Source organism: Phalaenopsis equestris, unplaced genomic scaffold (genome assembly GCF_001263595.1).
Source record: "Phalaenopsis equestris unplaced genomic scaffold, ASM126359v1 Scaffold001093, whole genome shotgun sequence".
Taxonomy (NCBI): Eukaryota; Viridiplantae; Streptophyta; class Magnoliopsida; order Asparagales; family Orchidaceae; genus Phalaenopsis; species Phalaenopsis equestris.
The window spans coordinates 134,678-150,478 of record NW_018165532.1 but is presented as its reverse complement, the minus strand read 5'-3'; the positions used below and the strand labels follow the sequence as shown (position 1 = coordinate 150,478).

General features: G+C 31.9%; 1 protein-coding gene across 1 annotated transcript; it reads right to left on the bottom strand.

The window, feature by feature from the left end:
• Positions 1-2,631: 2,631 nt before the first annotated feature.
• LOC110033128 (3-ketoacyl-CoA synthase 11-like) lies at positions 2,632-4,932 on the bottom strand. The gene is made up of 2 exons (XM_020737005.1): positions 4,771-4,932; positions 2,632-4,487 (listed from the first exon to the last, which is right to left on the bottom strand). Exon 2 carries the CDS (start codon positions 4,477-4,479, stop codon positions 2,944-2,946), a length of 1,536 nt encoding a protein of 511 aa, XP_020592664.1. The 5' UTR covers positions 4,480-4,487; positions 4,771-4,932; the 3' UTR covers positions 2,632-2,943.
• Positions 4,933-15,801: the final 10,869 nt, after the last annotated feature.

The following is a 15,801-nucleotide window of genomic DNA, read 5'->3' as shown; positions in this document are numbered from 1 at the left end:
CGTGACTCTTGGAGAATTTTAGTCAGATTTTCTTTTTCCATTTAGATGGGAAAAGTTTCTTATCTTTTGACTTTATTTTTTCAGAGCGTTTATGTTTTTGTAAATTTTAAATTTTGTTTAATGTATTTATTTGTGCATAAAGCTTAATTTTGACAATTCTTTTCTAATTCTAGTTGTAGATTGTGAAGTATATATATATATCATATATGGTTGGTTGTACTTATTGCGTTTCAAAAGAAATGTAATAATGTGTGTCGAATAGCTAATTAAGTCTGAAGGGTCTTTCATATGTTATGTTATTTTGATTTTGATATTATTTTTTCAAACTATTGTTGTATTTTAAAAATAAATGAGCAAATAATTTCAATTAAATACGTCAGCCGTTTCTATTTTCTTACGTTTCCTTGTACAAATAAATCCTTGTAACAAAACAAGGCCTAACAATATCAGTTTGGTTTGAATGAAATTTTAATAGAGTTATGATGAAATGGAAATGATAATAAAGGAATTAACTCTATTTCCACGCTACAACATTATTTTCGAGCTCTTTGTTAGTCTTTGAAGAATAGATATGAGAGATTTATGGAAAACTCTATTTCCACAAGACAACGATAATACTGTAATAAGACTTGCTTGTATGAAAAAATCATTACTTATTAAGTCTCATATGATTGAAGGGTAAATCATAGTTTAAGAAGCCATCAATTGTTTCAAAATAAGGTTAAGACTATATCACAGGTCCAAGTTTCAATGCTACCATAAAATTAAAAGGAAGAAGAAAACCAGACTAAAATAGACGGAGGCATACAAAATCATAATTATTTCATACCGATTGTAGCTTGGATTCGCATTAAAAGTCTTGATGGGGGTTGCTTTACACTACAGTCATCTTACTTGAAAGAGATTTTCACTGAAAGCTGCCTCCCAATCCTCCAAAAATAATGAGATGGAACAAGCATGCCATCATCGCTCGTTCACCCTTCATTCTATTCTCAGGAGTCACATGGAGCACCCTTCCAGAAATATATATATATATACATAAGAAAGAGAAAGCAATTGGGTTGATAAATAAAACTATTCTAATTAGACCAATTAATAACAAGAAAAAACTGGATAATAAATCAATATTATTTGCATAATTATAAATCACTTAGATTAATTCTTTACCTTTATTTATAAAACAAAAAAAAAAATGAATTATTTATAAAAGAGATTTTGCCCATTCACATCACTTTATTTACACTTATTTAATAAGTTTAGATAATATATGAATTTGTTCAAAGGAATTACCTAAGACGCTGTGCTGTACTCAAGGATTTATCATTAGTAAAATCCTTCGCCAGTTCAACAGTAAACAAGTCCACCAGATCATGAATGAACAAAACATGACAACCCACCCTCAGATCTGAATTCATAATTACAATCATTCAAAACTCTAAGAGAAATCAAATTCCTCTTTAAACCGGGGGCATGTTGTACGCTATTAAGAATTCTCATCAGAATATCATGCATCTTTATTGTAATAGATCAAGTGTCAACAAGGCCGCAAGTCTTGTTGTTTCCCAATAAGGCTCTCCATTCAGCTTTTCATAATTTGTGAACCTACTTATGTAATAAGTACAATCAGAATCTAGCGTTCATTCATGAATGAGTATTCGGATGATTGCTAACTATAATTGATGATCACCACATCTTCTTAAGATTGAAACTTCTCTTTCAAGGAAATTCAAATCTTCACCGAAATTACACTTTTCAGAGGATGAGAGTGTACTTACGGACTTCATCAACAGATATACTTCCCATTCTATACTTTATGATTTCTTTTAAATACTTCTAATGGCGATGAGTTAAGCAAGATGATTGCTTACCCTCATCTTCAAAACTAAAGCTTTTCTCAATTTAAGATTTCTCAATTTAAGATTTCTTTTAAAACTAAAGCTTTTCTCATTTTAGTATATTCTATTTGGAAGCATCTTTTGCTTATACAATTTTCTCTTGAGTTCTTCAATAAGTTATTATTATTATTATTAATTATACATTTTTCTAGATCAACCATTATTGTGGGCAATTTAGACATTTTCCACCATTTATTGAATTAAGATTACTTCAACTTTCAACTTTCACGGATTAAAATCATTTCTGTCATCTCTAAATCAAATTATGTAACCACACATTTCCTAATCACTGGACAAAAAATCGCTCTAATACCGGAATATTGCAAATTAAATGAACCTTAGAGGCAACTTATTTGTATAGCACCAAAGAAAAAAGCAAAGTATTAGAGAAATTACATTATATTTAACGCCATGAATTGTAATCACTATGTTTATAAGGTAAACTGAAACCTGAACAGTCAGCGCAAAAGAATTTGGATAAGATGAAGGATAATAATTGCGAGAAATTGGTTAGTTGTGACCATTGATGTGAAGTGCAAACCTTTATAATTCACTTTGTGGTTCAGCATTCAGCAGTGCTTAGTTGTCAATGCAAACTGACAAGACCGGGATGCAGGGCTTGTCCTCCATTAAATTTCTGAGATCCAGCTAATAACAGCAAGGTATATATGCATATAATGCCAATATTGATTAATATATATATATATATTTATATATAACATAAACAAGCACCAAGTTTTAATCATGGCTACAATAGAAAGTGAATTTGAATACAATAGATCAAAGAAGGTCATCATCATCATCACCACCTCAATCCACCATGAAACAGCACAAGCTAATTAAATATTAGCTCATTTCTTCTCCCTGAGGCAATGAAAGAAAGATGCTAACTTACACCCTTGTGATTACGTCCATAAATGAGCTTTTTTTAGTACAGCTTTAAAAAAACAAATAAGAGAGAAGAGGTTTTAACTAATAGGATACAATAAATCATGAACCAAATCTTTGAAACTCTTGATGATGAGATAACTAAAAGTGCATCAAGAGTTTAGTTGATTGCTGCTACCCTTGGAACTATGACTGGGAAGTTTTCAATTTCATCCATCCATGGGTTCTTCTCCTTTTCAGGTTTCACAGCCTTCAAAGCCTTCCAAACAGCACTGTTGCATTTGAAACCAGAACCAAAGGCAATCTGCCAAATCTTATCCTTCTTTCTAATCCTTCCCTTAGCTTCAGTGTAAGCCAGTTCATACCATAGGGAGCTGCTCGAAGTATTCCCGAATCGGTATAAAGTCATCCTCGACGGCTCCATGTGCCATTCAGAGAGCTGCAAGTTCTTCTCTAGCTCATCCAACACAGCCCTTCCACCAGCATGAATGCAGAAATGTTCAAATGCCAACTTGAAATCTGGGATGTAGGGCTTAATCTTCATCTTGAGAAGCTTTCTACCAACCAAAGTAGCGAAGAACAGAAGCTGCTCAGACATGGGGAGGACTAAAGGACCTAAGGTAGTGATGTTGGTCTTCAAAGCATCGCCAGCAACAGCCATGAGATCCTTTGAGAGAGAAACTCCAATATTCCCAGTAGCATCTTCTTCCTGGGTCACACAGGTATAGCACTTATCGTCAGCTCCTTTGTGAGTTCGGACCGTATGAATCAACTGGTACTTTGACCGGCTTCGATCCGATCTCTTGTTTGATAGAAGGATTGCAGCTCCTCCCATACGAAAAAGGCAATTTGAGACGAGCATTGAACGGTTATTGCCAAAATACCAATTCAAGGTGATGTTCTCCATGCTCACGACGAGAGCATAAGAATTGGGATGAGATTGAAGGAGCTGCTTTGCAAGGTCAATGGAGATTAAGCCTGCACTACAACCCATGCCACCAAGGTTATAGCTAACAATATTTCCCCTAAGCTTGTAGTGGTTAACAATCATTGCCGAGAGGGAAGGGGTTGGATTGAACAAGCTACAATTCACAATCAAGATTCCTACATCCTTTGGTTTCAGCTTAGTCTTTGCAAAGAGCTCGTCCAGGGCACCAAACATCACAGTCTCAGCTTCCTTCCTTGCATGAGCCATTGAAGGATTGGGTGGAACATTCATTACTGCCTCAGGAAGATAAGTGGATTCACCAAGGCCAGATCTTTCAAGGATTTTCTTTTGAAACTCAAGGTTTTCATCAGTGAATGAGCCTGTCAACCGAGATCTATCAATGAAAACTTGGCGAGGACATTTTCGAGCCTCATCTGGCTTATAGCAGGCGAAATTGACAAGGTAGACAGGCTTTGGGCGGCTGAGGAAGTAGAGGGTGGAGAGGAAGACTAGAAGAGTGGAGCAAAGGATGACTGAGATGAGATTGAAGCGGAGATGGTCCCATAGGTCATATAAATCTTGGAGAGAAAAGGTGGAGACTTGAGCGGCGATGATTCCAACTAATGGAGTCAGGAAGAGGTACATGCCATGGGTGATTAGGTAATGGTAGCCGAGCTTCACATACTTGAGCTTAACGGATTGCTTGAAATCTGGGAGCCTCCTTGATGAGGATTTAGATGATGCGTTATCTGGTTTTGGCTCCGCCATTATTAGAGCTGCAACAAAAGAACAACCTTTTCAAGAAATGTGAAAAGATGAGAAGGACCATGTGAATCGAGCAAGGAAGTGCGGTTGTTTAAGGGGAAACAAAAAAGAAACTGGAAAGAAAAAGATCTGATACCGGATTCGGATCAGAAATTTCAGATAAAAAACGCAAAATGAGATCAGGATCCGCATCGAAAGGAAAAAAAAGAAAAAAATTGTTTTTTTTTCCTCCCCGGAGAACAGAAGTTGAAGAAGAAGAAATGAAAAAATGGCAATCCTTGCGAGATTACTCACCGCAGCAGTAACGCTCCCCACAAATCGAACTGAAGAAGAGGGAAAAGAGAAGCAGGGAGGAAGGAGGGTTGTAAATGTGGTAAAAAGTTTTGAATTTGGAACCCCCTTTCTCAGCCTTCTTCTCTCTTTGGCTTCTCCAAAGCGGCCTGGGCGGAGGGTTTTAAAGGAATGGGGAATTGGACCACGGACCGCGTCCAAGAAGTTTCTATTAAAGAAGAAAGTATTAATTCAAATACAAAAATTTGCACTATTTGTTGTTGTTGATTGATATGATATTCTTATTTAAAAGTTATGCCATTTTCTCAATTTCAACTAATTTTGATTAATATAAGGCTTATTTAATTGTTTATAAAAAAAATTTTAAATCTATAAAATTTCCTCTTTTTTTCAATGGTGAAGCTGAAAAACATAGATTTGAGGCCATTTTAGATAATTTTTAACCAGCAAATCAAGCATTATCTTTAATATATTTAATATTTATAAAATAGAAGAAAATGTGTTGATATCACTTATCATTAAAGAAATGTACACTATAGTCGTCACTTGTGTTCTAACAGAATGAGGATTGACCAAGTATTTTCCAATTTCAGTTGGATTACATCAGGGATTGACTTTAAGCCTATATCTTTTTTGCTTTAGTTATGAATGCTCTTAATAGACATTTACATCAGTATGTACCTTGGTGTATGTTTTCCGCTGATGATATCCTTCTTGTGAATAAGACTAGAGAAAGAGTTCAGAAAAAAAAAAGTTGAATTATGAAGGTCTACATTGGAATCTAAAGGCTTTCGTTTGAGTAGAACTAAAAATGAATACATGGAATGCAATTTTAGTAGAGTAGCTCTAGTGACAGAACTATAACAATGGGTGATAAAATCATTAAAAGGCGTGAACATTTTAGATATATCAGGTTTATTGTTCAAAGTGAAGGTGATATAGATGGTGATGTTATTAGTAGAGATGTTATTAGTAGAATTCAAAGTTGGTTGGTTGAAGTAGAGGAATGTATCAGGTATATTGTGTGATAGAAATGTACCGCTTAAGTTGAAAGAAAAGTTTTATAAGATGGTGTAAAAACTTGCAATGATCTATAGCGCAGAATGATGGCCCTTAAAAGAGAAGCATAAAATAAAGTTTTAAGACTTGCTGAGATGAGAATGCTTAGGTGAGCGAGTGGCTAGACAATTAAAGACAAATCCTAAAATCCTCCCAATTGAATTGAATGATGATTTATTTATAATTATTAAGACATATATCTATGTTTTCTTAATAATATCACATATAACTATTAATAATAAATATTATAATTGGGGCCCTCCCATTATCACAATACATATGATTTGAGTAAATTAACCCATTGAACTCTGACCGTTTGATGATTTATGACAAAAGACGACCTAAATTAAACCTATAAAAAATTTAAATTTCATAATCACATTCATAAGTATAGATTGAAATTTCAATGATTAAGCAAACAAAAATAATCTATGAAGGTTCATTATATAATTGAAACTTCAGGAACTAATTAAAAGATCAATGAAAAGATTTGATAATTTTTTATATTTTTCATTAATAGAGATAATGGCATTCATTGATGGTCCCACTCATAAGCTGTGTTTTGCAGCTTCATCGGTCAACGGGGCTTAGTGCATGCATTAATAAATAAATAATTAGCGGGGCCATTAATTTTCAGAAGCTGCGTGAGGTTCTTACAAGCTTTAAAGCATATAATATTTTTCCCAACATTAGGCTTTAGTAGGTGACCTACGGTGCGCCTCTTAATGGTACGCATATTTTTTTTATTAAGTTTACAATTAAAAATAAATTATTTATAATCTATAATTTTTTTCTTAAATAATAATATTAATAATATAGATTGTTGATTTGTGCGGATGATTTGTGTGATTTCTTCTACACATGCAGCTCTCTGGGTCTTGAAGCTAAGCCATTCTGGTAGGTAGCCAGAATACACCCAACTGGTTGATCCAGATATAATATATTCAGATAAGGCTGAAGTTGATGAATATATATTATACATAAGATGGAGTTTCTGAAATTATTAAATTTGATTGGTCATTATTTAAGAAAATCAACCGCCTCAAATAACAATGTTTGATGAATGATCTATGGTGAAAGCTTCGCCCATCTTAGAATCCTATGAATATGATAATTCAAGCTGAAACTTATTTAATATTTAATCATGATTAAATGTAAATTTATGACTCAATTGTGTATAGACTACATATAGTTAGAGATAAGAGTATGGTGTCAAAATAATTCGTTTATAGTCAGCCTCCTCATGACCACACTCCAAAGCTTCTATAAATCCTGAGACTAAAATGATCTAATATAAATAGTCGAGGCCTGTTTAGACTCTTTACAAAGTATAAGTCGATTTCCACAAGTCTGCTCTTATAATATTCCTATGAAATAAATGAAACTAAATAAGTAGAATAAAAAAGCAAGTTGAGAAAAAAAAGATATAAGCTTTGGAGTGTGGGAATCAATTTTATTTTAATTTCAAAAGAGGATTAATTGGTTGGCTCCAATTGGAAAGCCGGAAGGTTTGGAAGAAGAAATAGGAATTGGATTTGGCTGGTTAGTTGGCTTCCTCTTTGATTTATGACTCCACCTTCGGTTGATTTGAATTTCCTGCCTTTTGATTCAGTTCTTCTTGGCTGGCTTGAAAGTGATTGCGGCAATATAAAACCTCCTCTCTCTCTCTCATTTTTTTTTTTTTCCTTTCACTTTTGCTCCTTGTAATTTTAATTTTATTTCATTTTTGAGGTAGCCCAAATGGTAATTTTATAAAAATGCATAGTGGATGAAAATGTAATTTTAAATTCAGCTCTTATTTTAATTTTAAAGTGGGTATTATTCTTTTGGTATAAATGCTTAGTCAAAGACGGCCACATGAATGAAATATGTATTTTAGATCAGTCGTCATCACTAATGTTAATAAAGTTTGTGAGAAAATACTCCTCTAATGTAATTTAAAAATTTTACTTTACCCAACCTATCAATATTCAAAGCCATGCATCCGTGCTTGGATAAGGTTGAGCTGTGTGCTCAATTTGGCTGGATCTTTTATTTACCTACATTGAGGGTAGTATTTACATGATACGAATTTTAGTTGTAAGCATTTACAGCTAGAAAACAAACTTGTTAACAAGCTCAATTAAGGTAGTAAACAACCGGATTAATATCATTTAAATTTTAATTATTTGGGCTAACATCGCCTGAATGAAGCATAAATTTTATGTCAAATGAAGAGCTTGTTAATATACTCGATAATCTTAAAAAAATTGAAATAGAGCCAAGGTCAAATAGACATGAGCTTAGATTAAGTAAGTTTGAACACATTTATAAAGCTCGAGTTACGTTTGAACAACCACGTAATTGGCTCAACTTGATTCATTTACAACTGTGATGACCCTCCTTCAATATATTGATCTGAATTGTATTCAGTATATTGCTTCATTAAAAGGGCGGTCAATGTCGACATTTATATAAGATTTGATTGTTAAAGAATGCCTCTCAAGATGCCAAGAGTCATGTTTTTATTATAATACAACCTAAAATATCAACAAATCAATTCAATTAAATTTTAATCAACTCTAAGTCAAACCAATATTGGTAAAAACTTAGCTACTTCATCAAATTTTGGCTGAAGTAAAGTCAAAAAAGTTAGAATACTAAACAATTAAAATTAATTAAGCAATGGCTTAAGCTTATCAAAATGCATCATATATGTTTGAAGGCAATACAAAATATGTGATGCCTGATTACTTGACCCTATATACTTAGCTAGTAGCTTTATATAATTATGTATGCCTGCTTACTCGTTAGGTTGAAATTCAAAATTCATAAATTCCATCGCTTGTTGAAAACATCTTATTCACACAGTTAAAAATGAAATCAACAGCAAGTCTTCATATATCTTCTCAAACTACTCAAGTAAAACACAACTATTTATATCAAGCAAATAAAACGATGAAATCCTAAAAGAATGAATCTCTAATAGCGAACAACTAAGAATCTTGTGGCTAAATACAAACCTAGGAGATCCTAATTTTAATTATATTATTTTTAGAATTAAACTCTTTTTAAAATGCTTTGTTGTACTCTACTTCCCTTAAAGAAGCAAAGGATGTGGAAGAGATATCTCAAAAGAGAGGAGAGCTCCCTCACTCCCATACCTAAAAAACAAGCACTTATCCTCTTCTCTGATAAAGCCTTGTAGAGACTCCTTTGCTCCAATGACTTTGATGAGTTTTTAAGATGGAAGGTAAGTGAGGTTTTTAAACTAAGAAACTCCTTTCCCCACTTCTTATGTTATGCATTTTAGAGAATGTGAAGCGCTTACATGATATGCTAGAGTGCTAAGAACTTGAGACCTATTTAATTATAGTTAGTGTCCATTAACAAAATAATAGTGCACAAGTTGACCTTCAACAAAGTACTATTATTTATGTGTATAAAAAACTCAAAATCTTTATAAATTTGAACATTATTGACTCTTAATACGTGAGAAAACCAAGTTATAATTTTTCGAAAGAATAGTTAGCCAAGGGTATGTTTGGGGCAGTTGTTGTTGTTGGTAGAAGTAGTTGTAAAGTTGTTAGAAGAAATAACTTTATTAAAAAGTTATGATGGCTATTAGAGATTTATTTTATTTCAAAAAATCAAACGTAGTTTTTTGACAGCCGTCATATTTTAACAACTCATATTGAAAAAAAACTATTTTTTATTACAAAAATTTCTAAAAACTGTTATAAAACAGTTCCCCAAATAGAACTATGGTGATAGTCTGAAAAGTAAAGCAGACAAAAAGCTATCCCATACAGATCATAAGTGGTGTGTGTAGTTCTCCAATAAATCTCTCCATGTTATTCACTACCCATTTTGTCATTTTCAATGTGTAAAGTATAGGAAGGTAGATTTGTTCATTGCAAACAAACCGAGGGTTACGGTAAATTTTGTCAATATTTCAAGAAAAAAAATACAATTTTCTTAAGCCTTTATTCAACCAAGCATTTGTCATCGCATTGTGTTACTACCTAAACTTATTGTCTATTCTCAACATTTATGAACATTTGTCATAAAATCAAACAAATTCAAATTATATTAAAAAATTATAAAATTTATTGTGTTGTGTCATTTCATCAATGCCCATCATAATTAAAACCCAAAATTTAAATTTCAAATCTGAATTTCTTTCTAATATTTCAACAAAATTACGAAGAAATAAACAAATCTGAATCCCATGCGATCATGCAGGTCGCAATTTAGTATTAAATTCAATGGGCCAGCATCGGCCCACTAACTGTAACTTTGTTTCAAGCTTGTGTGGGCCCCCAAGACAGTTTCACGCTGGCGGAACAATGTTGACCATCTTTCGTCACGTGCGATGCACGCATATGAACTGGCGATTGGCGAAGGGCTTCGCTCTTCCCAGAAATATAAACAAAATAATTTATTTATCAAATGAATATATATTTTTTCTTTTTATTCTCTCTGGAGAAGAAATATTTTCTTATTTTAATTGTAAGAAAAAAAATATGCATGATATATATATATATATATATATATAATATCTAAATCATAAAGTAGGACCTAACAATTTCGAAACATTTTTTGTCACATTTATTGGTGAGAAGCTGTGAATTTTAAATGTTGACATTATTTTTTTCTGAATATATTTAATTTATTGTTGGGAGTGAACTATTTTAATAAAAAAAAAAAAATAATAATAAAAATAATAGTTGCAATGACAGCAGGATGGCTGAAAACGGAGTTATTAGGGGCACAGTGACAACCATGCAATATAATACTTTGTATATAAGTATTAAATATATCCCATTAAATGTGGCAGTTGATGGGCAGCCTGTATCTTCATTATTAAATAATATATTTAGATATATTAAACAAAAATACTTTTGTCGGCCTCTTCATGCTTTGAGGCCTTATCTCATCTCATGCAAGTTTTACTGTTGCCGTCAGGCCAAAGAATTATCTGAGCTCAAAGTTACAGGACTATCACATAAGTCAAAGTAATGACCTCCATCATTAATATTTGCCACTGATGCCTCCTGTTATGACAGCACATAATTTTCTTTTTTCTTTTTTTTTTTTTTTTTTTTTTTTAAGCCCAGCGGAGCTATGTTCTACTTAAAATTGACTCCAATGAATTGAGTGAAGCTCAAAATAGGCTCCAGGCTAGTTATATTCAATTTTAAACCGAACACGAGTTGTTCGCAAGCGATGAACTAAATTGACAGCCCTAATCAAGGATATATTCATTTCACATTTTGTCTCTAAGTGTAAATCTACTCATTCACCTAAGCATTCTCATCTCGGCAACACTTAATTTGGTTTTATGTTTCTCTTTTAAAAGCCAACATTTTGCGTTATATAACATTGCAGCTCCCACCACCATCTCACAAAATTTTCCTTTCAGTCTAAGTGGTACTTTTTTAGAAAACAATAGGCCCAGTGCATTGCTCCACTTCAACCGACCAACTTGAATTCTATTAATAACATCCTCATCTCTATCACCATCACTTTGAGCTATAGACCCAAGATATAAAAAATATTCACACCTTTTAACCATTTGATCACCAATAGTTACAACTCTGTCACTAGAACTACTACTACTAAAATTACATTTCATGTATTCGGGTTTAGTTATACTCAAACTAAAGCCTTTACACTCAAATGTAGACATTCAAAACTCAAGTTATTCCTGAACTCTTTCTCTAGTATCATCCACAAGAAAGATTGCATCAATGAAAAGCATACAACAAAGTACATCCTCCTCTAAATGTCCAGTAAGAGCATTCACAACTAAAACGAAAAAGATATGGGATCAATGCTGATCCTTGATGTAATGCAACTAAAATAGGGAAATATTTGGTCAATCTTCATTATGTTCAAACACAAGTAACAACTCTAGTATACATATTTTTGATGACTTGAATATAAATCATATCAACATCTTTCTTCTCTAGAACTCTTCAAAGGATTTCTCTTAGATCATTATCATAAGCTTTTTCTAAATCAATAAAAATCATATGTAGTCCTCCTTAATCTCTCTGTACTTTTCTATCAAATCCTCAACAAATTTTTAGCTTCCATAATAGAGTTCCTTGACATAAATCCAAATTGATTATGAGAAATCTTTGTAATACGTCTTAACCCTAAACCCTAAATGTTCATTACGAAATCCCATAATATTGAAGTATGATACATCAACTTATTTCCTCTATAATTTACACACACTTTTGCATCATCTTTATTCTTAAAAATGGAGATTAAAATACTGTTATTCTTTTGAGACTCTTTTTAAAATTTTTAAAGTAATTTTAAATCAAGTCAAGAACTCTCAAATCTCCTAAATATTTCCACATTTCAATTGTGATATCATTAGAGCTACATTTTTTTCATCCTTAGTTCTCTTTAAAGTTTTCTCAACTTTTTTTTTCTTACTAATGCGACGATAAGAATAAAATATTTTATTATTATTAACAATATTAATATCACTAAAGTCGATCGTATTTGCAAAAACTTTATTAAAAACATTATCAAAATTGCTCATCCATTTATCTTGAATATTTTTTTATAAGAAAAGTAATTTTTGATCCCCGCTAACAGAGGTCGGCGGGGATCGACGGTGGTCGACGACGATAGACAAAGATCTACAAGGTCGACGGAGGTCGACGACGGTCGGTGGTGGTCAACGGCGATTGATGGTGACAGTGATGATGTTGGACTTCAGCTCCTTCTTAAAGCTTCAAGTTCCCGTCCATTAAAGGGGTGGAGCTCTGCTTATAGTGTTATAGGTGCAATTAATGCAAAAATATGAACCATTTTAATTGAACGGTCAGAAGAGCTTTCTTCAATCAAACGTCGTTTAATGGACATTTGAAGCCCTTAATGGCGTTGGAATTGAGTGATCTCGGACTCGTTGGATTTGTCTTACTGAGACGTTTGCTTCGACTATAAACTCGTCTAGTTCGACATCTATTTAACCTTTTAAATGTTTCTGAAAATCTTTTAAGAGTGATTTAATGACTTGATATGGGCTTGATTTGACTTGGATTGTACAAATTTTGATATCATTGGGTCCGTCTCATCGAGCCGGTGAATTTGACTATAAGTTTGTTGAAATTAGAGTTCCGGATGACTCTTAATTGAAGTTTGAATCTTTCTCTCTCAACAAATTGCCCTGAAATTCATGTCATGAATGAAGATTCAAGTTGGATAATGAAAATTTGTTGGTGGCGTAACAAATATAAAAATTAAAATTAAAGTGATAGACATGCAAATACTAGATATTAGATGTGTGTATCTATATGCCCATTAAAATTAACAAACAGCCTCATTTGGGCAGGAGCCCGCACATGTCTCAAAATTATATAAGAGGGATTAATTAAAACTCAAATTATTCTATTTAAAGTTTTAGTTGTTTGGATTAATTTGAGTGTCTCCAGTAAATTGTACATATAGTCAATGATATGGATCGCATCACCATTCTGCACACGATATGATACTGTTGATGATGAATCATATTGTCGTTGACACATCCTTCGGATGAATATTACAAATCTTATTCCAACATCCCAATCATAACCAGTATGAGATAAAAATCAGGCGCTTATTTAGCTTAAGTTCTCATTTTTCATTCCTCCTTTCAAACAAGCAAGCTAGTGAAACTTTAATTTATTCAAATCCTCATCTTTTTCATTTTATTTCATTATTTTTTTTTAATTTCTACCATTTAATATTTCAAGCAGGCCTTCGGTCATCGCGAATGGGCATCAGCATGTCTTTTTGGGCTTAAATTTTTTGTTGGCAGGACTATGCAATGCTTTCTTAGACAGCCTATTAAAGCCCACCAAAGCTTGTTTTTGCATAATAGGAAATTGGGTGACCCTTTTTTGCAAAATGTCAACATATCAACTTCATCAACTATCTAAATCTCTTTTTTCATCACTGTAAGTATAATATCTTTTCATTTTTAAATGAAATAAAATTAGTATTGGTACAATATCATAAGAAAAAAAAAACTACTTGATTTAATGCGAGCCTTTCTCAAATTAATAAATTTATAGTCAAGTGAAACATCTTGATGAGATGAACTTTATGACATCAAAAGAATTATATTTCTAGATTAAAGTATAGTTAAAAAAACTTTTTTAACATTTATTAAATAATCATTAGACTAGTTTTTTTGAAAATAATCGTCAAAAATAAATATCTCGTTGAGAGAAGATAATTAGATTGTAGTGTTACTGACTCATTTAAATATGTATATAACATCCTACAATCAAAAGAGTCAATGTGAATCGTGAATCGTCAAATGAAGTACTTTAGAATCTAGCTAAAGTTACTATCGTATTACTCCTAAAAAATATTAACATTTATCTACTTTTCATATGAAACATAAAATATAAAACCTTATTTTAGTGACTAATGCATGTGTTATGCATTATAAAAGAAAAAAACTTGTAAAGTACAACAAAAATTGAGTTGTTCCAAATAAGAAGATATGAAAGGATGACTATAAAGGCTCTTTAAATACTTTTTCGCTTTAAACATTGAATTGCAATTTTGATTTCTAACTTTTGTAAGGAATATATATATATATATATATATATATATATATATAGTGATACTAATACGTGTTTAACGCTAATATATGGATAAAATTTAAGAGAGAAATGACGAAGAGGCATATGTTACACATTGGAGGTCATTATAAGGACAAAAGCTAGTATTCTTGAGATATGAAGGTCACTAATTTAAAGTGCAATAATTTACACTACAAGAGCTTTGGTTGTTGATACTGAAGATGACATGATGTTGATAATGATGATGATTAGTAAGAGATGTAGGTTTTTAACTTCATTTGATGTTTTTTATATATTTTTGCCATAGAATATAATTTTTAGAATTGTTGTGTGGACTTATTTACATAGAACTATAATTGTCTTTGCAAAAAATTTGAGTGCAAATAAATTGGTTGCTTATAAATTTACGTCTTAATTTATTTTAAAATTATGTTAAATTTATATTTGATTTCAATTATAGTCTTATGATTAGGTTATATGGTTGTATGTATAGTATATTTATAGGTTATATAGATTGAAAATATAATTATATAATGTATAATAGTTAAATATTTGTATTAAATTATGACCTACAATGATCGCAAATTATAAGTAAAAGTTTAAATTTTAAAACGCCGGTGAAAGAAAATTTTAGGTCAGTTCATTTTCTATGATATAGTAAGTTTGTGACATGAAATGAGCGTTGCCTTTTTTTAACAAAAGATTACGGCTTTGGTGAATCACAATAAATTTGTAACGAGTTTATTACTGCTTAATGACACGACTAAAAAATGTTAAAACTCAGAATAATGTGGTGGAATACACACCTTTTCATTGATATGAATGAGGTTATAAATAACCCTTACAATAATCTTGTAATAGGAAAAATAATAAAAGGTAAATGATATGAAAGGAAGGGTATAGCACTTAGTATCTCCAATAATTAATTCGCATTAATTATTAGGAGATATAGGAAATAACGTAAAATAGGAAAATAAATATCTCATTAATTCTAAGGAAATAATTTATTTACAAGAATAAATTATTTCCTAACATAACTCTAATTCTAAGGAAATAATTTATTTATAAGAATAAATTATTTCCTATCATAACTCCTAACACTCCCCCTCAAGTTTGGAATGTATGTTAATAATTCCTAACTTGCTGAGTAGTATTGAGAACTGAGAAGAGTTTAGTGGTTTTGTGAAAACGTCTGCTGGCTGTTCTAAAGTAGACACATGAGTCAACTTTATTATTCCTTTTTGAACTTTCTCCCGTATGAGATGACAATCAATCTCGATGTGCTTTGTTCGCTCATGGTATACCGGGTTCGAGGCGATGTGAAGTGCTGCTTGGGGTTCATAAAATAAATTGGCAGGATGTGAATGCATGATCCCCAAATCTTGCAGAATTGTTCTTA

Bases quoted from the DNA above. Each gene is read 5' to 3' on its own strand.
- LOC110033128 (XM_020737005.1), bottom strand. From the start codon at position 4,479: ATGGCGGAGCCAAAACCAGATAACGCATCATCTAAATCCTCATCAAGG.